Source organism: Falco biarmicus, chromosome 7 (genome assembly GCF_023638135.1).
Source record: "Falco biarmicus isolate bFalBia1 chromosome 7, bFalBia1.pri, whole genome shotgun sequence".
Taxonomy (NCBI): Eukaryota; Metazoa; Chordata; class Aves; order Falconiformes; family Falconidae; genus Falco; species Falco biarmicus.
Genome location: NC_079294.1, coordinates 24,976,715 through 25,002,133, shown reverse-complemented (window position 1 = coordinate 25,002,133; position 25,419 = coordinate 24,976,715). Strand labels below are relative to the sequence as shown.

Below are 25,419 nucleotides of genomic sequence, written 5' to 3'. Positions count from 1 at the left end.
AGCTGCCACCTTCCATTTCTTTGCAATTACAGCTGAACTGTGCACTTGGGGAGGCAGTTATTCCCTCCCCTCCCCAGATCAGCTTCCCCAGGATCCCCAGGGTGAAGTCCTCACCCTGCTGTTGGGACACCACAAGCTGCTATACGCTCATTGTGGGTGCTGCAATCCTGCCCTTACTCTTGCTATGCTGAAGCATGCACTGCAGAGAAACAAAGCCCCAGGTTAACCCCCCGCATGTACATGCAGTCGAGAAATTTGGAGAGATGTTTTGCAGCAGATAGAAGTGGGCTTGTGAAATCTTGCAGGTTGAAACCCCCCTACTTTTCTCAGCACAGAAAAGCACAATAGCTGTTTCAGGTAAACCACCACCAAGTGCAGCAAAGACAAAGCCTTAAGTAAGTTTTCAAATGCCCCAGTTTTGGCAGACAGTATTCAAAGCTCCAGAAAAACCACTTTTCCTTCTTCCTCAGCAGAAACCCTCCCACAATACATGTGTGTTTGTTACTCTTGCAAAGGAAGCTGTGCTGAAATCGTTGGTAACAAAAAAAAATAATCTGAAGGCAGTCACACACCATGCTGTAAAGCACAGGCACTTTCCAGGTAATTCCTTTTTCCCAGCACAGATATTTTCCCCTTCCTCTCCTGTTAGAGAAACTGAGGCAAGTTTCTCCATCCACATCCAGAGAAACAATTCCAGTTCCCCCAGCACAATGACTGAAGGTGGAAGCTGTCCCAGGCACAACAGCTGGGGCTCCTCTCTCAAACTAGCAGTAATGGGCACCTTCTCCCTCCTCTACCTTGCCAGGAGCTGGCCATCCCCAACAGGGACCATGGAGGCCCTTCCTGTGCAGGCTCCAACTACGTGCCATGCAAAATCGTATCCATCTGACTTGCCAAAGATAGAGATGTTGCCTGTCAGGAGCACTTTCCTAGCAGCCTGGTCGCAGTGACAGCCTCTGGGCAGAACCAACAGGAAGAATTTTGGAGCGATAGCCCTACCACTAGCACAGCTTGCTACATGCAAGTTGAAGGGTGGTGAAAAGCAGCTAAGTAGTTTTGGCAGTAGCTCCACAGAAAACATCGAGGAGGCTCAAGCCATCACAGGCGACTTCACATCTCATCTGAAAGCCTTGTCTCTGCAGTGTAGCAAGACACAAAGGAATTCTCCTGTTAATCAAGAAAATATTACTATTCCTAATAAGCCACTATTCTTGGGGGGAAAAAAGTTGACATGAACATCCATTTAATCACAGACAAATTTCAGTTTCCTTTTAAGTTTCCAAGCCAAACATGGCTAGTATGCCTTTAAGAAGCCAGATTAGAATAAACAAATCAATACTAGCTCATCAAACAGAAACATACGCTTGTAAGCTTGGAACAGGAATAAACTAATCCAGAGAAAACTCAAAATAATTGACTCTATTTTTCTGGGTGAAAAAAAACCCAACTTTTTTCTTCTACACATTACAGCATTTCTTAAACGCAGCACTCTCTTCTAGGCAACTGAGGCTTTGTGTTCTAGTATTGAACCACATTTTTACAGGCTCTACAAGTGCATAGACACTATTTCTTGGATAATCTGATGTTAATTTGAGGAAAAAGCATCACCCAAAGTTACTTGGCAAGTATTTTCTACAAAGTTATTGCCAGTTGTACACAAACACCTACCTACTTCTTGGCAGTGTTTTACAAAATGCAAATCTGTGTGAGCTGCAGCATCTCACACCTGGAACATCCCCCCTGTCCTTTTCTTCTTCCTCTAGAAAGAGGGGAGATAGTGACAGAAGAAGAGAGATCATTTTGATCCTACATAGATAATAAATTGCAAGATAAATATGAAATAACATCCTAAAATTCCTCTTCTAGAGACAGATCTGTTCAAAACAGATAAAAAAGAAAGCTCACTTAAAACAAGTGAGGCAGGGAGAGTAATAAGGAGAGCAGACTGGGCAGACCGAGTAGGCAGCACCGCTTTGATCTAGACCACAAGGTGTCAAGCAAGGCAGCAGCTACGGGAAAATCCCATGGTCGGGCCACCAGCTCTGCACTGATGAGTCAGCGCCCCAGGTGGGAGCCCTGCTTAGCCAGGGCACAGCATGTCACACCACGCTACACTTCAAGGGGTAGCAACCTCGCACCATTTCAAGTGAATCACTCATGTCTACAAAGCCAGTGCACGCAGGGCCTGAAGCAGGTGTCCCCACTGCCACTGCCACCCAGGGCTAGGTCCTCTGCTCAGCTCACAGTAATGGGGCTGAGCTGCCGGGTGACCCTGTCCATGATAACGAAGCTGGGCAGTTGCTATGGAATCTCTGGAGCTGCTCCATGAAAGCTCGGTCCTAGAAAGTGCCAGATGAAGCAGAAATAATCAGCAGACCTGCATGAACAGAGGTTCCCAGCCAGCAAGGAAAGAAATACAATAATAAAGACCAGCTTGACACAAAAGAGTATCGCAGACACACAGCTGAGCTCTGCAAATCACACAAGTGACCATTCTTTCCCCCTGTGCTGCAGCTGAGCTGCTGCAGCCCCTGGCAGCAGGCATGGGATGGCATTTGGCCAGAGAAGAGCTACTGCTGCCTTCATCCAGCAACAACCACCACTCCAATAACATACACAACTACTTCCTTGCCTTGCTCTGAAGCAGGTAGAAATAGAAACCTGGCACCAAGGAGAGAAATGTCACATGCACCAGGTTTTTCTCTTTGGCTAAGCAGGAGAGAGGGACACGCACCATTTTCAGCTGTAGCATGGCTTTACAAAGCAGCCTCTCAACGGAGAGCAAGCATCAAGAGAGATGCCGGATAGGCTGGAGTTCGAGAAAGACATGCACCAGGGACTTAAGCAAAAGTTTTACAGTGCCGCAGCAGCAGCAGGAGGGCATGTCTCCCCCACCACCGCAGCCCCCTTGCACAGCCAGCTTACCTACAGCGAGAGGGACTCTGACCACAGCAAGGTGTACCGTCCCAGTTCTGGCCGCTCTGAAGGGAGGGGGCAAAATCAATTGAGGCTTGGGTCTGGGCATGCCTCATCACCACTGCTGCTTACTTTTGCAGCTATCCATTATCATCTTGCTATTCTTACTCTGCTGGACACCCCAGCAACACGGGTATTTGCATATTGTGGTTTCTATGGTTTTGCATACAAACAGAAAGCTGGGCCTGACTCCGAGTCACTAACTCCTTGTCACCTCCCACAGCTCTGCACTGCAACAGCTTGACTTCTGGTTTTAAGACACCAAAGCTCTCACTGCATTAAATACAGCCCGTTTGCCATCCCTCACCTACCAGCCCTGCCAGCACAGGCAGCAGACCACAGAGTGGAAAGATGACAACTCTGGGCACCTGACTTTCTGCATTTGCAGCCCATGGGTGCTGGGAGAGGTTACAGTGCCTGGCAAGGAATTGGGTCTCTCCACCTCGGGAGGAGACAGTTTGGAGTTAATGTGCATAAACCGGGCAGTTCTGCTAAAGCGGTTAGATGTGAAATAGCTAGCATTTCCATTTTCCCCTGTGAGTTTCAAGATTAACAAGCCCCCAGAGAGTGAAACAAAGCAGTTCATCCTTTCCAAAGGTTTTGTTTCAGGCTGTTTGCAGAATCAGGAAGATAATGCATCAATTTATCAACACTCACTCCTTTTATATTTCAAAAAGTTTCTCCACAACCACAAGGGTCAGACAGCACAAAGGGAGCTTATCCGAAAAGCCTTACAGCTGCCTCAGAGAAGTCCTGGTCACCAATACACGCTGTTCCTCCTAATCCCAGGCTCTCACCTTTCATGGTCATAGGATTCCTCCCTGTTGCAGTTCAGCTGATCACCAGAGAGCTAAGCCAGCAGTGAGAGCAGATGGTGCCCTGCTGGGTTATGGAGCAGAGGGGTGGGTACAAAGTGCCCCTTCTCAGCAGCAGGAAACTATTGGAGCAGTTCACACGCAAAGTCAGTACTGGCAATCCTGGGGTATGAATATTTGCTTTAAGGCAGATCTGCAGCAAATATTATGAATCCCGGCTATCTGGCATCTACACTCAGATGCTGATCCAAGGAGATGGCTTGCATATATAATAGGGTTGCTAAAACAGCGGATTTATAAACACGAATCTGCTGCAGAATGAAACATCTCCATTCCCACTGAAACCCTTGCAGGAATTACATTTCTCTTTCAAATACAAACCAGACTCAGTAATTCTGGTATGATGAGAGTCTGGTAGCAGAGGAAAGCTGCCTAAACCCCATCCATTTCCTAAACATTCCTTCAGCAACTCCAGGAGCTAAATGTGGTAATTTGTATGAGCATTGGTGAAAAGGACTTGTGAGTAATCAAATCAAGTTGATTGCAAAGGTAGATTCGTCTCACTATAAAAGTTCTGCTTTATTTTAGTATTGAATATTCAGCGGTTAGAAAAATTGTGCGCATATGTGTAAAATATACCTAATGTAAGAGCCAGATCTCTTAAAACAATGGAAAATGTGATTTTAAATACTATCTTACTGGCTCCTATTACAATTGCTGTGGCATAAGAAATGGAAAAATTTTAAGTAAATTTATCACATCTAAATATTACATGATCCAGTTAGTTGCTCTAATTGCTGCTAGGACATTTAAAGCTGCCTGGTTACACCTGAGAGCAGATCCTCTAGGGTCCATTTCAATCTAAAAGAACAGTAAACTTGGTTCTTGGGATAGCTTTTCAGTGGGCTTTAACAAACGGAGGAGGAAGTTACAGCCAGAAGACGCACTTCCTCTCCACTCCCCATCCTGGTGGCCCACTCCCATTACTTCACCCACACCAGAGGAGATGAGCACAAGTCAAAGGAAGTAGTTGAAAACTTTATTTTTTCTTTCAGGGTTACTTTCTAGTCAAATCAGCAGCCTGATTCAACTCTGCTCATTTAGGTTGCAGCAGTACTGCTGTAAATCAGCTGGCATCTGCAGTGAAACTGTACCCACAGGCAAATGAAATAATGTTGTCAGCCCTTCTTTGGCACATGAATAGTCTTTCCCAACTTCACAACACAGGAATCTTTGAGTAAAGACATTAAGGAGGGAGTGGCAACTGCCACGCGCTGTGAGTCTAGAATCAGAAATAATTCTGCATCTTAGCTCACAGCAGGGAAAAAAGCTTATTTCTTACAATAGCCCTTATCTCAATGTTAGTCTCATGGCTTGCCAGCACCAAGAGCTTTACTTCAGGCTAAGTCTGACGGATGCCAAGTAACTCCTTTCAACATTGAGAGGGGAAAAAAGAAATTACAGAAATTAAGTTTGAGTCCCTTTGGCTTCAGTGGGAGAATAGCAATTGCAGGTGAACTAGTACATATACAGTGAGGTATTCGTACAAGTGTGAACAGACAGACTGACAGGAAAACAAACCCAGCGATGATCGCTGCCAGGCCCTTCCACTGCCCGCTCGCCGAGGCGAAGGCCACCGCTCTCCCAGCAGTAGCTCAGTGCTGAGCACCTACACTGCAATCATGGTCTGCGGCTGAAGAAGTATGGTCCTGCCGTTAGGGTGAGAGCACACAGCTTCTCCTGCTTTGGCAGGGAACAGTGCTGGCGATCAGAGCCTTCTCTCAGGACAAGATCAGATGCCCTCAGCTTGCCAAGAGGAATGCAACACAGATATCCATCCTCCAGCAGCAATCAGGCTGTAGTCTAAGCAGTCTCTTCAGTTGTCAGCTCTACTACTAAGAGATCCAAGGAGTCTCAGCTAATGCCACTAGCCCCAGCATGACTGTGACAGGCTCGAGGTTTACAGTCTGGGGGAAAAGAACAAATCCAGCCCCGGTGCTGGGAGCCATCCAGTCCCCAGCAGTAGTTAGCTCCTCCTGCACAGTGACACGATGCAGCTGTGTCTTCCTTAGCACTGGAACCCACCCAGGCCTCTTTCAGTAAACTCTGACTTTTCAAAACCAGGTAACAGACATACCTCCGCACCTCACACCCTGCAAGACCGTGCTCAGCTTCTTCAGGCTTACAGGTGCATGAAGTTGCCTGTGGACATTTTCTGCTTATTCCAGCCTCACACCCCATGCCTAACACTGTAGTACCTGGGCACCTGATCAAGACCTTTCAAATTTCAATTAGCCACATGTGTTAGTTGCAAACTTACATTTGCCTGTTTTTAAATTAGCAGGAGCAGTAGCAGATTTCCACTTAACCCAGGCACTTAGTGTTACACACTCAGAGCCTAGGAAACATGCCGCCGTTTGGTGCCAGCAGCCACTCTTTCCAGTAAACCACTTGTGAGGAGAGGGTCTAAAGAAGTGAAACACAACTACCCCTGGGGCTGGAGCTTGCTTCTCACTTGATTGCACAGTGTATTTTTTTTTTTTAAGTCATGTAATCGAATACTGATAGGAAACAACACTATTCTTCTTTTTCCCCTTTCTAAGCTGTTAGCGCAGTACGCAGCAGTGTCAGCCGCTTCAGAAAGTACTGAAATTTTCTCTCCCTCTCACTCAAAGGGAAGAAAACCCCCTTGTTTTCAGCTACCTCTTTTTTTTTTTTTTTTTTTATTCAACACTACACTGAACAAGTTAGAACACTGAAAGCCATCAGTGCTCTCTCAAAATCATCCAGTACACTTTAACGTGGTTACATTTGAACCTCCATCTGTCTGGACAGTATCATACCAATAGAAGGCAATTAACACTTATTCACAACTGTGATTGATCAGGTCTTCCTTCGTCCTTCATCTTTTGCTTTTTCACAGGTTGCATTTGTATTTGTGGGACTAAAAGGCGAACAGTACCCAGGTTGATTTCCTGCTGATAGGGACTTCCTTCTCTGCCCCCCACCGCCCAAACCAGACAGCTGTTATCTTTTCTCTTCCCCTTTGTTGGCCCATGTTGCAGAAAACCTACTACTGAATTCTCTATACTAGAGAAACAGGGGTGAAAGAAAACTTTAAAGAAGGTGGGATACCTTTTCATAAAGTTCAAGTGAATTCCTTCTTGACCTTGGCAGGCTACTAGCAGCCTTTCCTAAGCACAAAGGAAGATTATACTTAATTTAGCACAAAGCCCATAAATATGATGACTCCCAAGGCTACATGAACCCACATTAAAAAAAGTCCAGTACCTCCATCTTCTGTAGCAAAACAAAAACGAAACACGGAGGCTACATGTATGTATAAGGGGGCCTAATTTTTTATAGGCTAAAAAGCTGAAGAGAACAAACCTCAAAAGCAAGCAAGCAAACCATGTAATACCTGAAAGTAATCTGTGATGAAGGATCCAAGTTCACTCTTCAGCAGCCGTCTGTAGACAGAAGGAATGCAGCCATGAAATAACAGCCATTGCTGGTCATTTCTTACAGGTATATCCGCACTTTACTACCAGTCATACCAAAGACACGTGAGTATGTATGAATGTGTCATTTTGGCCACAGTTAGATTACTTTTACATTTAGGTATATATTCTACAAATGTCTACAGAGGCTATTCTCAAATCATGAAGGAATGAAACAGTTTCCCTGAAGTCTTCTATTTATAAGCCATACAGCTAGAACAAGCAAAAACCCGTTCACCTCCTGAATTCACAGAAAGTTGGGGAGACAGTTTAAAGTGGCTTCGTTTGAAATTCACTATTTTTCCCTGCTTTTTGTTTAAAAAAAAGATGCCTTTCATTTTCACCGAAGATAGCATATCTCCCTAATGCTGTACTTCCTTTTCTCTTGGAAGTAGAAGGTAGGAGGATAAGGAGAAGAGCAACGAAGTAAACACATAAGCAGAAGCTGCAGCTTCCCCATGACTACCTCACTTAATAAAAAATAAAAAAAAAAAGGCATATTTTTCAAGAAAGAAATTCTAGAAATTTAACAAGACGTGTTTTAAATACATGCAGGCAGAAGCCACTCTAAAGTTAATTTCTGATACAAACTGCTGGATTTTAAAATCAGGCTCTTATAGAAGTTTTACATCCCAATACACATTTGTATTTCAAAATTCTGATACCAAAGTCAGGATTGTTTTACATCAGAAGAAGCATTAAAAACACACAACACTTCAGTGCATTTGCACTTTTAGTGACTGTGAACATAAATTCTGTAGCAGTAAACTTTGCTTAAAATTTAAAAGGTTCCTAACACTTTCCACTGAGAAACATTGAATTTTTTTTGCTGTTCCAAGAGTTCTGCTTTTCACCAACATGAAGTATAATCAACAGTGCTCAAAAATGGCATTTTATTAAGGACCATCCAGTTCTCAGGCTATGTTGTTACCAATAAACTACACCACCTTTTCCTAATCTTTGCTGAAAGTTAAGTTTGACAGCAACCTTCCTCCCAAACCATTTCATAACACTTCTACATTTATTCACACACCAACATGCCTTTACTCCTCTGTCTGAGTGGTTATATTCAGACCGCCTATCTCAAAACACATTTCTATTTCTATGAGATGGATAAACCAGACAAATCTTTGGGGGTCCATTTGCCAGACACTCTTCCACCAGCTTTGGCAGAATATCTGCAGGGCTCTCCAGCAGCTGATTGAGAAGCCCACAGCAGGTAGCCCAGCTACCAGAGACTTGCACCCTAGAGAGAACCCAAGAGAGAAGTCTCCTACTGCTCCTCCTGATCATGGCCAGGTCACCTCCTTGCTGTGACAACTGACTTTCAGAGCAGTAAAAAAAAAAAAAAAAAAAAAAAAAACCAAAAAAAAAAAGTATCCAGTGAGATGATACCAAATCACAGCAAGATAAAAACCTGGTGGCAGCAATCCAGAGCAAAATGTTGCCACCTGCTTGTCTCCTGGTCCTGTCATTACTGTCCTACTTTAGAAGTCTCCTGGGTTTCCCACTGTCAAATAACTAAGCGCTGTGCACTTAAAGCACTGCATCTAATAACTTCCAGCAAGGAGCTGAATGGAGAACTACAGACCAGAAAAATCCACCGGCTTGACCTCATGGCACACAAGAGTCGGCTGTCTGACAGGTCTGGCTTTTTGCCCAGTGTCAAGCTAGAGATTCACCTCACACACACACAGAGCTAATATTGTGTTGCGAGCTACATCAAGAGTCACAGGTGCGAGGCTGCAGGTGTGCATACAAACATACATGCAGATGCATGTCCTTTGCTCCTTAGAGGGACATTATTGAGCTACTTGAACGGTAAAGTGGGCTATTTAAAGAATGACCTTTGGATATGTAACCAATGCTCAGGGCACCTGCGGGAACATTAATCATGTATTTCAAGGTGAGTGCTTCCAAGTACTGCCTGGGAATGCCTGTCCGTGGAAGAGGACCTTTCCCCTCCCACCATCAGCGCTGTTTACAAAGCATACACAGCTCACAAAGAATTTCCTGTTCTTCACCCAGCTCTCAACAGCCTGGATCCACTTCAGCACCCCACAGGAAGGGAGTATGGTCCTGCCACCGGGGTCAAGCCCAAGCAACACAGCTCCTCTGCGCAGCACACTGCCTCCCCACGAGGCTGGGAAGGAGCACCCACTTGCACTGGGAAGGCAAACTATGGTGGGCAACAGCCTGGCAGACGAGTCACAAAACCCGAAGCTGGTTCCCAGGTCTGCCAAAAGGCTGTGAGTTAAGGTATTTCTGAAGTCTTACAACATTTGTTTTTCTTTTCATGTACAGAAATACTCATCCCATGGAGAATTAAGACTGCTCCAAGTACTGAAACATAACTTGAGGACTTCTGACCTGAACACACTAAAATACCATGAAAGCATGAGACGCTGTCCTCACTCAGCTCTCAAAAGGAATTATATTAAACTTTCAGCTTTGGGAGCAGACCAAGTAGGACAGAGCCTTGTGCCTTGCAAAGTGCATTTATTTTGAAATTAGGGAAAGGGGTAGTTTAGATTGCTGCTTAGTACATACTTAGCCGAAATTGCCATTTGAATCCTGATGCTAAGGAGAAATGCAAATGGAGGCGGGGGGGAGGTATATAAAAGGAAAAGTGGAGCAACCTATATGACAGAATTCTTGATGAATGAACGCAAATGTAGTGGGAAAGAGGGAGGAGGAAGTACACCCATGAGCTCTGACAATACTCCTCTTAACAGCACTTGGCACAAAGGCAAGAATAAATTGTTCTTTATCTACTCTACAATCCTATCTATTGCTAACCAAACTTTCCAAATAATCAGAATGAGACCACAGATAATCACGAAACCTGCTTTAAAAAAAAAAAAAAAGTACTTTTAATCATCAGTAGCGTCAGCGTTGGAAAATGTTAGGTTTTCTTAACTTTAGGGATTGCATTTTCAGATCTTGCTCTGCAATTATCATAATGAAGATTAGGCTTTTAAATGAAAAGCTGTGTTTTGCTTTCATTTCAAACACTCGATGGTTCTGAGAAGCTTCGGTTCAGAAAAGAGATGTTACTACCATCATGAATGCCCTGATAAAAACGTGTAAAAAACAGCCAGGAGAGGCACACTCCCTGGGAGGGGACAAAATCCTTACAATCCGAGTCGATACACATCCTGTCCTTGTCAAAGCTACACCATCCACACAAGTCAGAGAAATGCTATTGAAGCGTCCCATGCTATTCACTCCACCCAACAGCAAAAAAATAAATTAGCCTGAAACCCCAAAGCTGTGCCTAAATTTGGTCCAGTCCCTGCTCTACCCACCGATATCCTCTAACTGTGGTTCTGTAGGGGAGCAAAAACAAGCAAACACCTAACAAGCAGCAGCAAAAAACCCTTTTCACACATTTCAGCAACCTACCTGATATTTTCATTGAGGCTGTAAAGCTCATTGTTCTGCAAGCCTCCCCCTTTGAACACATTTATCACAGCTGTTTGAACACTGCCAAAAAAAGAAGTGAGACAGTACAACATCCATAAATAACAGCCACCAGTATGATTTAACACTGAGCACAATGTGAGCTAGCTGCCAAAAACCGAGTGGTCATAATGGGATAGAGAGGTTAATTGCACTTAAATACTTCCATTCTTTCTCCCCTGGAAATCATCACTCATATTTACCTACATCCTCAAAGAAGACAGGAGAACCAACCTCAAGTTGTGCCTAGAGTAAGCAAGGGAACGTTGTTACAGAGACATCGTTCACAAAGAACACATTCATACCAGATATTTCTTTTTAACAGAGCTGTTTAGGGGATCTCTGCTGCATGCTGCAGGCTAGTTACTTTGAGGAGACATAAATTTTTGGCAATACCTGCCAAACACATCACATTGCATTATCCAGTGATGCTAGCAGGAGCCACCCAATTTGTAGCATCTGGCAGGACCCTGGCTGTGCTGGAAAGCATTCTGCAGCCAGCATCACCTCACAGAGACCCAGCTTTAAGCCCTGTTAATGCTTGTAAAGTGCTGTTGGATCATCCTCCAACTCATACTTCTCTCACCAGCACAGAGGAAGTCAAAGCGACGGTGTAAAGATGCTTTAGCATGTCTTGCCATGGCTAACAAGAGGAGTCATCATTCCCTTAACAGGCTTTCCTTTCTGTGGTCCAGTTAAGGCATTCGCACGCTTCAGAGAACTCAGCTCACCATCCTGCACAAAACTGCCATGTTTTTGCTGGGCCGCTTTTGTGCAACATTAATATGCTGAGCTAGGTCAGCAAGAGAGGGGGGTCTGCAGAGCACAGAGCTGGTGCATAGTAGCAGAAGAGAAAGTAGAAACACCCACTTTTGGCAACAGATCAGATTAGGATTTCTCACTCTTCACCCTACACCTTGTTGTTCCAGTTGCCATTGCTGCGTGACACACACAGCAGACAGGATTCGGCTGTCAATAGGAAATGCTGGTGGAAGCCACAAGCTTAGCAGTTGCCGGAGGAACTTGACTGTGGTAAAAGCTGCATAATATGCAAATAAATGCCTGTCGTGCATTAAGAAACTGGTCTTTATTACCATAGTAGGAATGTGTTTTCCTAAATGGTTCTTAAAAGATGTAACTATTAACAAAGAGCAATTCTGTTTTACTTCAAGACAGTACTTCTGAACAAACCTGGCCAAAAGCAAGGTTGAACACTAGTAGGTCTAATTTTTTCACCTCTATGAAGGCTTTCAATGCTGGCAAAGCTTGGGCATGCCAAAAATCCATGCATGCTTATAAACAGACAAGCTTAGCTGTAAATGGTCTGAAGCACAAAGATAAGACACGCAGGATTCTTATCACAGGGCTGCTGCAAGGCGAGAGTTCAGCCCAGGTGGGTCCTGCTCACCTGTTCCAGGCAGAGTTAGAGCTGAGCTGCAGAGCCTGCCGGGCAGCCTGGAACCGTGGCAGGTCACTGAGGACGGGGGAGCTCATGAAGCGAGGTCGGGGCCTTCTGAACGAACCCATCTTGTGGAACTGGAGAGCAACGGATGGAGCTATGGTGAACCCTCCAGTCATAGGGTCAGGTGGAGTGACGCAAGGCTGTCAGAAAGCCTCTTCTCTTGAAGGTCCAAGTGTTAATCTCAGTGATGTCAGCAATTCTTCACACCCAAGGACTCAACCTGCAGCAAGAGCAAAGAGTCAGCCTTGGACTAGCAGTTTCCCACAGTGTCAGGCTGCAACATGGACATGCATTGCAAGATGTCAAAGAAACTGAAGCAGTCCTGCAAAGCAAAAAGAAAGGAATATAGCAAGACAGAGAAAGGAGGGATGAAAATATCCTATCCCACTAACAGCAAATTTGGGCAAATCTTGGAGAGTTCTTAAACAGCATCCCCCTTTCCCATCTTGCCCCTTAAATAATGACCCAACTCAGCCAGCCAGAAATACAACCATGGTCTCTTGATTTCAATTAGCAGAGATGAACATGGTGCCTAAACTCTTCTGCCAGAGTTTACAAATTACTTTACAAAAAACCCTTTACAAATACCTTTAAATACAGTTAACCATTCAGCCTGTATAAAATAGCAGACACTGGAGAAAGAGAAAATAAAACTATTTCACCAGTAAAGGAACAAAAGATGAACAATGGAAGAAAAGATGAACAAATACAATGCTTTTTTTTTTTTTTTTTGAGAAGTGTTGTGCAAGGGAATAAACCCACTCGTTATTAGTCCATCACAAAAAAGATATAGCAGGGAGCTTCTGCAAAAGAGGTCTGGCAACAAGATATTCTGAGAGTTTTGTTTGTTTTGTTTTCTACAGAATGAGAAGTAATTGCTAGGCCAAATACAAAATGCCGGTATTTTCCACTCTGATCATTGTCTCCATATAGATGAATATGTAGCCCCAAGTAAACCACAGAAATATAAGTTAGCTTGGATAAAACCCACAAAAAACCACTTCAGCAAAGCTTCTATACTTTGAGATCTCCCCACTTCAGATGAATACAAGCAGTAGATGTAGTTGGCAGTTTGGACAATGGAGATGTGGGAGAAAGGAGGGAAAAAACCCCAACAAAACAAATGAAAAAACTTGTGTAACTGAACTGCACACAAAAGATGTAAAGCAAAATCTCTTTTCCACTTCACCTCATGCTGAAGATGTACAAAGAGACAATCAGCAAAAGAAATGTTGTGTATCTATACCGTGCTTCTAATTTGATGAGTGCTCAGCTTCAGGAAACTCTTTCCACTCCCCAAACTGTAATTGACTCTTTTACATATAAGAGAACAGCTTTCTTCTCACCTGACCAGTCCCATTTCATGCTGAGCATACTTTGCTACCCCGCCTCTGCATGGCCTTGTCAGATTCTGCTCGGCCACCATGAAGGCCTCACAAGCCCATGCTGTGCCACAGACACCACATACCCTGTCACCAAGGAAGTTAAAGAAGAAAACATCTCATTTTTTAGGCACTGGAATATGTGGTACTATCATTCTTGAGCAGCACCAAGTAGTAAATACAGTTGTTATTCCCCCACAAGCTAAATACAGTTTGCACAGATCTGTGTGGAACTGGAACATGGCTACAATTGCAACTTTTTTTTCTCTCTTTAGACAGCTCCTGGCTGTCTTTAGAGATGATAAAGCCCAGACAGTCTTTCGTGACATAAGCTTAACGGTTATGGCTTGAGAGACCAGAAATCTGTTGATTCTGTGTCTGCTCTGCTCCAACATAAAAAAAACCAACAGCATGTCATAACTTTTAGAAATCAAGAATAAATGTAAACTAATACAACTAATCAGCAGGGTCTTCTGTGTGCATTTTTAAATAAGAGTTCATTTGAGATTGCCCACACATTTTCAACCTGCTAGCAATTTCTCTATTGGCAATTGTAACCACATCAGAAGTTGTCAGAGGAAAAAAGCTGCAGCACCTTGGAGAGCCGAGGGCAAGCTTTTCTCACAGCATACCAAAAGGTGTCTGGGAGGCAAAATGCAAGTATAATGGATGTTTCTGTTGCAAAAAAGTTCTTGTGCCAATGTTTGTCATCTCCAAGTTCCAAAGCTGACAATGTGAGGAGCTGAATGAGTGACAGCTCACTTCTCCCAGCAGTGCAGCAAAATGTCTAACAATTTTAATAAAGGGAAAACAGCATATATTTTGCAGACCTATAAAATGCAATATAAGTGTTACTTTAGATCAGTTGTAGGCATTTAACAAAGCTAGAAAGGAGTGGTTAAGATGCCTGTGCTAGCCCGCAAGCTTTCTCCTATCACTGTTCCAGGTGCCATAAGGGCATACAAGTATCTTTCTCCCCAGCAATGAAATCATTTTATAAAACTGCATTTATATTAATTTGAGTTAGATTAAATTGCAAGGGGAAAGCTTAAATTCAGAAATGTAAATTGGGAGAACAACCTCTGTGCCTTAATATACATAGATTTAGAGTTTGCCTAGGAAATTATTTGGCCTGTTCCGTGCAGGCGGCAAAACTCTATGATCAGTTATGTCCCTCCTGAGCTTGTGCTATGGATTTATGAGACTGATTCCACAGCAGCAGAACTGTGACATTACACAGTGCCCCACAATAAATTTCCTGAACACTTCTTACCAAGGGAATGTGCTTGTTTCTGCTCACAGAAACATACATGCTGTTTTCCTTAACCTCTGTTAGAGTCACGTAGACAGATAATAACAAGCTTTTGTCTGCGAAGAGCAGATAAGACATCCCTCTTCCCCCTTCCTCCCCCAACCCCAGCCTGCAATTCTGTGTTACTGTCAAGTCAACCTTACTTTAGGTTCTCATCAGGAATTTAAGACAAGGTCTTCAGCTTTAGGACCAGATTCAGTCTTATTTTCATTTCTTCAGGATTCACAGATACAAATCTCTCCTATCTTATCTAAACCAGTAACAGTTAAATGTCAGGCACAGCAGACTTCAGTTACTCTGAAAGCAGGCCAGCCACCAAATGGTATCCAAACATAACTGACCCACATGTTATCAGAACTGCAAATGCCAATGTCTGTGAGAAGGACCATCCTCTCCACATGCCCACAGCCTATTTTAGCTATTTCCAGAGTTTCATAAAGCTTGAAGTAACAGAGCATTTACCGGAAAACGGACTTTTGGCACAAGTGCATCTGAAGGCATAACAAAACACCCAAGCCCAACCAAACACTTCCATCAGACCAGATTTTCCTTTCATAGCAACTAGTTTCCACTGGAAGCTTTCCCAAAGCAAGGCAGCCTTGTAAATACTGCTTCATTTTCACAGTGAAGTTGCATTGGCAGTTTGTTGGCAATGTCCATAGCGTGCATTCTGCAGCATGCATTTTTTTGGCTTTTTACTGAGAGAAACTACCCTTGTGGCAAGAAAAGCATTAACATAGTTATAGGTTAGTGAGAAGCCCTCATGGTATTCAGGCTGGTTTAGCTATTGGGAATGAACAGTATTTAGCAAAATACTGAGTACAGCAAGGAACAGTTTTCCTCTTCACTTTGCCATGAGAACTCTCACAGAATTACGCAGAAATATTCAGAAACAGATACTGTCCTCCTAGAAGCCTTCAGTCCGAACGCCCTCGCAGCTACAGTCTCCTCTTCCTAAGATTAAAGTGTTTTAGAAGACTACAAAATATCACCTACTTCTAATAATCATAGTCCTATTCTTTATCAACCACAGAAACTAGAAAAAGCTTTACAGAGAAGTAATTATTTTTTTTTTCTCCTTTTATACAGAGTGAATGGAGCTATCAGGGTGCAGCATGTTCTAGCGACCAAGCAAAACTCTCACCATTGACTATAAACTGCACAAAGACCCGGAGACTGAAGTGCAGCAACTGCATGAGAGATACAGCCGCACCAAGATAATCTCTCACTGCCACATGCTCCAGCTGCTGGGACAATGCTTTATGTGGCATCACGGCATTTCAAACTTCTTGCCAGCTGATAACATCCTAAAACATTCCCCACTCTCCTCATCTTGCTTAATGACCCTGCACATCTTGTTTTGAGAAGAAGCTTGTCGTAAGTAAGTGAGAGACAGGTACTGCTCTTCCTTCTCTTTCAGCTATCCTACCCCCGGTCTTTTTTTTTTTTCCCCTCTTATCCTCAATTATCATCTCAAAGACCAGCTATCAAAACCCTCTAGATCTCTAACAAGGAGAGATGTCATCTGTGTAAAACCCAGGTCTTTGAGTGAGCAAACTCTCCAGAGCTTGAAACCAGTGTTCTCAACTGGGGGAGCAAAGCAGGACAATGAGTCAATCTGACAACAACGTAATTTCATTCACTTGCAATTCATCACATCTGAGTAAACACTTCTAGGATTAATCTAAATCTTTAAAGAGAAGAATCAAACATGGAGACAAATCCTCTTCAAACACACATAGATACAGACATTTATATAAACATTACGGTCATCAAGCTAGGATTTTTTTTATTGTTTGTTTTCTGTTAGCCATGAAAACCAACACAGAAATCACTATAAAATGATTTCATGAAAAGACCTTTCCCTCCCAATGGACCATAATACATCTGACTGTCTGGAGGAAAAGGAAGATCAGGCAATATACCTAGGTGTATCTCTACCAAAGAAAAAGTTGGCAGCATTTCCTCTAAATTATGAACCTTCATGATAATCTTGGGCTAAACAACAAAAAGCCCATGGTAACTGAGGTTAAACAAAAGAACAAACCATTTTAAATTCCTCTGATGCCTTCTTTGCAAGACTCTGAGCAACACTCACTAATGGAAGTGACAGGGCAGCAAAAATTAGAACTGTTTTTGCTTCTTAGAGTAAAACTTGTACCAGCACTACTTCACACCAAAAAGCCACAAGTCAGAAAGTAACTTTAAACCAGAAGGCAAGGGAGGGGAAGCAGAGCAGAGAAGTCACAGGATGCTCAATTCATCCAAACAAGCACTTCCCAGGTCTCCTGAAACAGAGCAACAGAGAATGAGGAATGCATTCACATATAAGAGAAGTTCTGCCATTTGAACTTCTTTTAGTGGTAAAACTCCAGCCCCATCTTTAAGAAAGATATCCACTTGCCCATTTTCCTCTCCTTTATATGCTTTGTACAATTGTGACATTGATGACCTATGACCATTAAATACACAAACTGGGTACTGCAACATGCACCAGAATTGTTTTGTAATGATTTTGGATGTGGAAGAGGCATAATCTTAAGAGAAATCCCCCACTGTAGTAGGCCTACAGACCCACAACGAGCAGTTTCATCCTACCTCAGACACAAAAAACACACAGAAAACTGTTAAGATTCTTGTTAGCTGATTCTTCTTGCAGCCAAGTAAATTCCTAACAAAGTACGTGACTAGCCAAATCCTTGATTCAAGTTCAACTGACAAGACCTGATGACAGTATTTCTGACAAAAATCCCCCATTGATTTTCTATGCAGCCATATGGAGAAGTGGAAAAGCAGCCCACAACCTGTAACTTCAAGTCTGTTTGGTAATCACAACTACACATGCATGAACTTCGTTTACATTCTACAAAAACAAAGGCAGCACTTGCCAGTGTTAAATTTGCAACACAGTTTCTCTTACAGCCCCCAACTGCACAGTTTCTTAAAAGTGAAAAAGGTCTCATTTTCAGAAGGAGATAAGATGAATAAATCGAGATTTATTTAATAACTAACAAAGGTCTTTTCTGGTTAACATTAATCAGAAACTTTGTCTTAGACATATATCAAAAGTAATTAAAAGCAAGAGTGTAAAAGATTTTGGAGGCAGCCTGGGACCCGATTGCAAGGCATGGTCCTTCCTACATTCATCCTTCCATGCCTTCATACCTTTGGAAATCTGACTCGTGAAAAATTTAGTGCTTAATCCACAGCCCATCAAAGACAATAGGAATCTAAATATTGGTGTTAACATGGTTTGAGTTAAGCCCTGAAACAGCAAGGAAAAGTGCAGATATTTTCTTTGGTGAGCAGACCCTCACATAAGGAACAGTTTATCTTCAGGTGTGCTCATGCTAGCACCAGGAGCACAGACCATGCCCTAAGAGATATTCCCAATGCAGGAAGGTAAATGGAAGAGTGCAAGACCAGCCTTCAGGTCTGACAATCTTGTCAGCAGGATTGATTCAAGTTGCAGACTTTAAAAGACAGCTTCTTCCACCCATATATTAACGCCACTTGTTTCTGAAATCCCACCAACAAAACCAGCTCAGAAATTTTGCAAGGGGAAACTCTAGCAAAGCTATGATCAGGTATCGCGGGCCACAGGCACACTCAGGGGCAATGCCCCTACTCCTCAGCACAAGGGCAGGATCCAGGCAGTAACAAGGAGGGTGTTCCACCAACACCACTGCACTTCATCCAGCTGTAACCCAGATGCTGCCCCAGGGGGCAAAGCAAGGTGATAACTCAAACTCTCTGTGCAGGTTACATGCCAGCTGGCAAATGCAGCACTTCAGCCAGCCAAAGCATATTACCTGCAGCCCCACCACACACCTGCTGCCAGCCCCTGGCTGGCTCCAGTGCAGGCAGTGCACTGCTGCTGGGGTTGCCTGCCTGCCCACCCCACACCTCCAGCCTGCCCTCCCCACCCTGCACCGCAGGAAAGCCCAGAGGTATCCCATGCAGGCTCAGCCCCAGGTAGATGAGCCACTCAGTCCTGCAAAACATTGATTTCGTGAAGAGCTCTTGGAGGGTTACTAATAAGAGTGAAAATAATTATCTCAATTTTCTAGCTGAGGAAATGAAGTTGCAAATCCAGTGAAGTCACTTACCCAGGTCTTCTACCTCACAAGCCAGGATCCTATTCACCAAACAAAAATATCCCTCTGAGCAACTTTAATGAAGGTTTTCAAATTATTTCACAGAATTGGAGAGAACAAGCATTCACCTGATCTACTTCTCCTTTTCAAAGCTGACTCAATACCAAAAGGTGTCTTTTTATCATTATTATTCCTTTGCTGGGCTACCCCACCATGAAGGCAGCAACTTGGTGCCCCGTAAACAGTCTGGAGATGTTCTAGTGAACTCACCTATCCTTAATTAAACTTAATAGATTTTTAACTACCAAGATGAAATATGTAAAAGAATTGACATAAACAGAATATGGGAAAACAGTTCTCTCAATACAGAGTGTTGACACTCTGGTATGCACCCATATATCCAATAACTTTACTGCTACTGTTTGACTACCCAAAACAAGATCTCACCTTCCCTATCTTCCTAGTACACACCCATCTCCACAAATGAGACCCCAGCATCCCTGCCTTCCTTCCCCATCTTTTGCATATTCCCTCTTCAAATTGGACCCACATCATGCCTTTATTCACAACACATCTCAAAAATTCACAAACAGATCTAATCTGGCTTTGACAAAAGAGCTATGTAACATTTGAAAAGAAACTCAGTGGTTTCTACTAGTTATGCTTTGAGTTCCTGAGGTTAAAGCAAACCTGAAACTCAAAGCGAAACTCTGCTTACAGCAAGAGGAAATATATGAGGAGGGGGAAAAACCTTTGCTTATATCCCAACATGGTCTGAGAAGCTTCTCTGTAATTCAGAAACCACTGTAACCCATTTGGAGTTGATGGCCAGTTAGAAGTAGGACTGCTGCTTCATGTCTATATGCAGTACAGTTCCTCATTAAAAAGAATGTAAGAAATCAGTAATGGCAGTGAACCAGTTCAATGTAAACTAAAGCAATCAGGTCACAGTAAAGAGCATACAGAAAAATAAGTATTTTGTAATATAGGAGTAGCATCTAAGACAACAAAGTTATTTTGTTCTCTACCACTGGTTTTCTATGTTATTTCAAAAACATTACTTAATTCTTTGGGCTCACATAATTCAAAAAATGGAGAAAATTGTCATAGCTATTAAAAGGCACCACATGTTTGCAAAAAGCTCTGAAATTCTTGGATGGAGAATAGAGAACACCTCATTAGAATCACTTAGCAGATCAGTATGAATTCAGCTAGAGACAAATTTGATTTAGATGCACTAACAACTGATGTAATCTGATTGAAACGAATTGTGTTCCCTGTATGAGCAAATACCACACCAAAAACCTGCCTATGAAAGGCAAGAAACAAAAGCATAGCAGAGTTTCAGAATCATAAAACTGATGGACTGGACTGGGACTGAAAAAATACGCTTACCGCTTTGGTTAGGTAAGAACCCCATCCAATAGAGAGAAGGAAGGGATAAGAGAGGGGAAATTGGAGATACATCACCATCTTCTGATTAACTGAAAGCATTGGGGTTTTTTAGGCATTTCATAAAGTTGTATCCATGACAGTTACAGTAACCATCCTTTCAAAATGAAGTCAGTGCAGTGCTGTCCTAATCCACGGCAGCTAGTGCAGATTTTTTAAGCAGCAGCTTATCTGCATCCCTCTTTCGAGTTTCACCCATCAAGACATAGCTCACTTCAGACAGCAGAGTTAAAATCACCATTGCTCTGCCTCCAATTCTATAGCAAGGCTTTACTCAAGCTGTTACACTCTAAAAAGCATAACTGATTTAATAGCAAAGTAGTACTTCAAGGAGCTCAGGCCCCCGATTTAGTGGCCTATGTTATTCCCAGGCCTACCAGTCTTAAACTCTGTTGATTTCCAGAATGACTTTTAATCAGCACAGACATATGGAAACAAGCCATAGCATGAAAACAAGGAAAGAAAAAAAAAAAATTACACAGACATAAGTAGTTATTTCCTTCCACTGTCAGGAACAGCATTCAATAGATGCACTAGTAAGTGCGTCCCTACTGGAGCAAAACAGGCCACACTTGAATGATACAAGTATGAGTAAGCTATCAAACTTTTTGCTGTAGAAAAGGCCTTTGGATTGAACTGACTTGTTTTTCAAACCTAGAAACTAACATAGCAGCTTCAACCTGTTTCAAATGACTCCCGAGTAGCATCTGCTGCAAAATTCAGGAAATACATGTATTAACTCATTCAAAACAAATACAGAGTACATTGAGCAGTCTGCAGCGATCACAGCAGTTTTGCTTAGCAAAAAGGAATAAAAGTCATAGCTGCTCAACAAGTAAACTGTTCATATTCTGTAGTTAACATGAGCAGCAGAACTAAAACAGCCCTGCTCACCCACATCATGCTCTCTTCTGAATTTCATTGTGCAGGAAGGGATAATCCCCACCAAGAGCCCTTCTTTCAAGCATGGGCTCTAAAAACACTTTCACAAAGCTCAGAGAAACTTTGTCCTTTTAGACCTTTCCTTCCTTGGTCAAATGTGGTGAAATTCATGAACTAATTCATAGTTACAAGAGGGGAACAGGTAAAGGAGAGCTACAGGGATGCTTTCTTAAAGATGCCAGGCAGAGGTGGGGCAGAGGTTGAGAGAGCACAGCTTCAGAAGAAAAAAAGTCCTATCACTCTAAATGTTAAAAATGTTTAATTTTCTAGAAATGTTGATCAGAAAGCATGCAGGATACACTTCATCAAAATCAGACAGAACATCAGCAACTGCAATTATTTTAGAAACTATCTCTGCTGCAGCTAGAATGACAATCTATTATCTTTGTGCTTTCTTGCACTTCATACTTACTCCTTTTTGCTTGTTTTTTCTTTTCACATTCCTATTGTTGTTATTAAAAACATAAGTATGCCCCACATTTTTAACCCTGGGGCTACAAAACATAGCAGTTAAGTAGCCTGCTTATACATCACAGCCTACCCTCACCCAGCTCTAGTATAAGCAGGGTTTTTTGCTAAAATCTTAAGCACAATCTTCCATCCTCAGAGTTGCTCATAGCCCCATCTCCTGTAGTAAGAACAGGTTGTTATGCCCTACTAAATAAGCCCTGGCACGCAGAACATACTTAGTGTACATTTATGCTTCAATTCAGATCAGCAGAAACAATGAGTACAAAAGGCCATACATTGCGGTGGGGAAAAAACCCAGAAATACTACAGGCACCTAGAAAACTCACATGAAAACTGAACTCATTGAAAATGAGTTACAAAAAGGATACAATTCTAGTACTCATTTGACTGCTACTTCTAATCCCTTGCTGATACATTCAGGTCCCATTCCTCTACTCTTTCCCTAAGAATGGAAGCTACATCGATTTATTTCTCATATAAAAGGTTAAATGTCTCACCTATTCTGTGTCTTTGGTTTCTGGAAATTTAAGGAATTGAAATTCTTCCATAAGGGATTGAGGAGTCAGTAAACACTACCTGCGTTCCAGTCGAACTTTGGAAGTCTTATCAAGAGTCTCCGCTGACATCAGACAGCCCATAAACATGCTGCATAAAAATAATTACAAAGAATTTTATCTTGAAGGCTGAAGAAAAATGCAAAACTGTCACCTTAACTCTGCTGTAAAACTGCCAAAAGGAAATACTGCTATTAAACTGACATAGCAAAAAAGACTCTCATATGCCCTTGAACTTCCCTGCCCACCCTTGGCACTGCCAGCTTCCAGGTACCATCCATGCAGAATCCAGTGAAATGCACCATAGCTGACTTGCCAGCTAGTTCAGTCAGATATCCAGGACATCCCCACATAGACAACCACAGCACAATCTACTTCTGGAAAAGCTTTTTCCTAGCTTCACCAAAAAGCAGCTGTTTCTCAGCCCAAGTCCAAGAATTTTCCTCCTCAGATATGCCATAGAAGTCCATGGCACTAAAATATTATCAAGAATGCTGTAAGTTGCCTATGAACTGTGTATCAAGAGCATACATTGTCTTACATAAATGTGAAATTTTCATTTACTTGGGATGGGAATTCTGCTTTTGCTTGTGGTTTGGAACACAAGAGAGTCATATTTTCTTTTCAGTTCAGTACTTTGGTAGCACTTTTAAGTTCATTAATATCTTACATGTTACAACTAAAAGAAAAGTTGCAAACCTTCTGGGGGAATCTATCAGCACTCTGCACCCTATGTGACAGGTCAAGCAATCACAATGGTCTCTCTTGGCTGTAAAAAATATAAATAGCTTTAATAGGAGAAATTTAATCTACACAGCAAAACCAGAATGCAAGTGCTTTTTAATCACGTTTCTCTACTCACCTACACAGAAATGCCATTAGATTTGGGCTGCTACCACAGATCACACTCTCAGTCCTAATGTCCTTCTCATGGCTGTGAAATAGCTTGCATAACTTATTGCACTTATATTCAGCTACAGGTCATTTTTTTCTTGGCAAAACGTTAACACAGTTCTTCACAGGGGTCAGAAGACAGGATTTTACCCCTAGCTAGTTTCAGGGAAGTCTGCAAAGCACGTCTTGACTCCGCTGATCTATCTATACCATCAGGGACCACTGCACAGCTGGAGCATGGCATCTGTTTTAGAAAAAGCTACATTGCCTAGTCATCAGCTTCTCTGTCTTATGCATGCTGCCTCATTATGAAATAAGATCTACAGGTATATACATTAAATATACATGCACATATAGCGCTATAAGCAAGATGTCAACAGCTCTTGCACACTGACCCAGTGAGTTCTGCATAACTGAAACCTTTCATACCACAAAAATTGCAGCATTGCCTATAAATACGCTCAGCACTTGTTGCTGACAAACAAAAAATCTCTCTAGTCAAGACAGCCCACCTACATGAACAAATCATCATATGACTGGAAAAGGCAGGGGAAAAAAAATAGCTGTGTTTTGGACTATGTTTTTCAGCATAGACAGATAGGAGCTGTGTTGACTGGGGTCACTGCTGGACGTGCCGCTGTGGCTGGTGTCCCGCAGAGAAGAAGGTGGTAGGGGACGGGTTTAGAGTTGAAGGAACCGAAAAGTAGATTATGTCCACGAAAATGGAAAGCACTGTAACTGCTCCTTGGGGAGAGAGGTTCTGAGCACTTGTCGGGGAAACACGGGTGGCATCGCCACGAGGTAGAGGCCCGAGGGAGACAGAAAGGGATGGAGCTACACTTCAATTTTTAAACAGGCAGCCTGCTACTCACAACTTTTGTCTCCTCTTGCAGTGGCTACGTGCTAATTCAATTTATTTAGAGAAAGAAGGGAGAAAAGCCTGTTTCCCTTCACCCCCGGTTTCGGAATTATTGCGTTGCCTGGGGGGAAGGGTTAGACCGAGACATTTAGTTTGGAAATGACTCACTCGGCAACGCTACGGAGCCGGAGGGTCTATTTTTAATATTTTTAAATGGAGAACTTACCCAGGTTTTATGTCTGCGCTTTGCTTCGGCGGCACCGCCGGGCGCGGGGGGCCGCCGCAGCCGCTGCCTTCCGCAAGCATCCCCTCCGCGCCGCCCGCCCGCCGCCAGCACCGCCGCCGGCCCCGCTGCCCGTGCGGGCAGAGCCGGGGCGCCCGCACCCCCCGCGGCCGCGCAGCCCCGGCCCGCGCCCGGCAGCGCCTCCCGCACTCACCCCGCCGGGCCGCAGAGCGGGCGCTGCGCGGGGCGCGCCGCTCCGCCGCCGACCGACGGATGTGCCGCCTCTTCGCCACGATCTGGCGAAACTTGCCACCAACCGGCCGGAGTTTTACACTGCCTGGCGGCCGGCCAGCACTTGGGGTGGTGTTTCTTCAGCAATCTGCCTCTTGCTGGCTCCTCCCAGCAGAGACAAAAGCAGCCGGGCCGGGCTGAGCCGCGCCGGGGGGAGCAGGGGCAGCTCCCCCGGCCTCCCGCCCCACCCCGCCCGGGGGAAGCTCGCCTCGGCCCGTCCCGGCAGAGCGAGGAAGTTTAAACGCTGACCTTTGGCGAGAGCAGGGGAAAGGGGAGGATGGGGGGGCTCCGGAGGCCCTTGGCGGGGTGGGGCGGCCGGCCCGGGCCCCGCCGGGCGCCCCCCAGCCGCTGCCGGGCGTCCCGTCGACTCGGCTGAGAGATGCCGGAGCTGCCGCCGGCCCCTGGCAGGCCCGGCCCGGGGCACCGGGCTGCGGACCAAGGGTCGTTACGGCCCGCCGAACGTGCGGCGCGAGGACAGGGCTCGGTTTACTCCGATGCCACGGTTCCGGGGCCAGCCGCCGCCCCGCGCGGTGAGCTCTGCCCAGCTCTCGCGGTCTGCGGCAGGTACCGGGCAGGAAACTGCTGAAAAAAACCCCACGTGTAATTCAGGGTCCTTCGGGAGATGACAAAGCCGCAATTAGTTGCAATTAGCGAGCAATCGCATGGAACGTGTAACTCGTATAGCGATGACTTTGGGAGAGCTGCTCGTTAATTTAAAGCGCTGAGA

The 25,419-nt window shown here is 43.9% G+C and overlaps 1 protein-coding gene across 7 annotated transcripts in view; it reads right to left on the bottom strand.

Moving 5' to 3' along the window:
* Positions 1-24,844, bottom strand: part of PRR5L (proline rich 5 like) — a 44,526-nt gene extending 19,682 nt beyond the window's left edge. Inside the window, exons 1-6 of one of the 7 annotated variants that reach the window (XM_056347215.1) lie at positions 24,616-24,844; positions 23,125-23,194; positions 22,448-22,516; positions 12,162-12,435; positions 10,697-10,777; positions 7,213-7,261 (exon numbers count right to left, since the gene is read on the bottom strand). In XM_056347215.1, the coding sequence (XP_056203190.1) occupies positions 7,213-7,261; positions 10,697-10,777; positions 12,162-12,331 (300 nt within the window). In that variant the 5' untranslated portion in view covers positions 12,332-12,435; positions 22,448-22,516; positions 23,125-23,194; positions 24,616-24,844. Of the gene's footprint in view, positions 1-7,212; positions 7,262-10,696; positions 10,778-12,161; positions 12,436-22,368; positions 22,517-23,124; positions 23,195-24,404; positions 24,541-24,615 lie in introns of those variants that run through there. The other 6 variants (XM_056347214.1, XM_056347212.1, XM_056347217.1 and 3 more) reach the window with 6 other exon arrangements.
* Between the last annotated feature and the right edge of the window lie 575 nt (positions 24,845-25,419).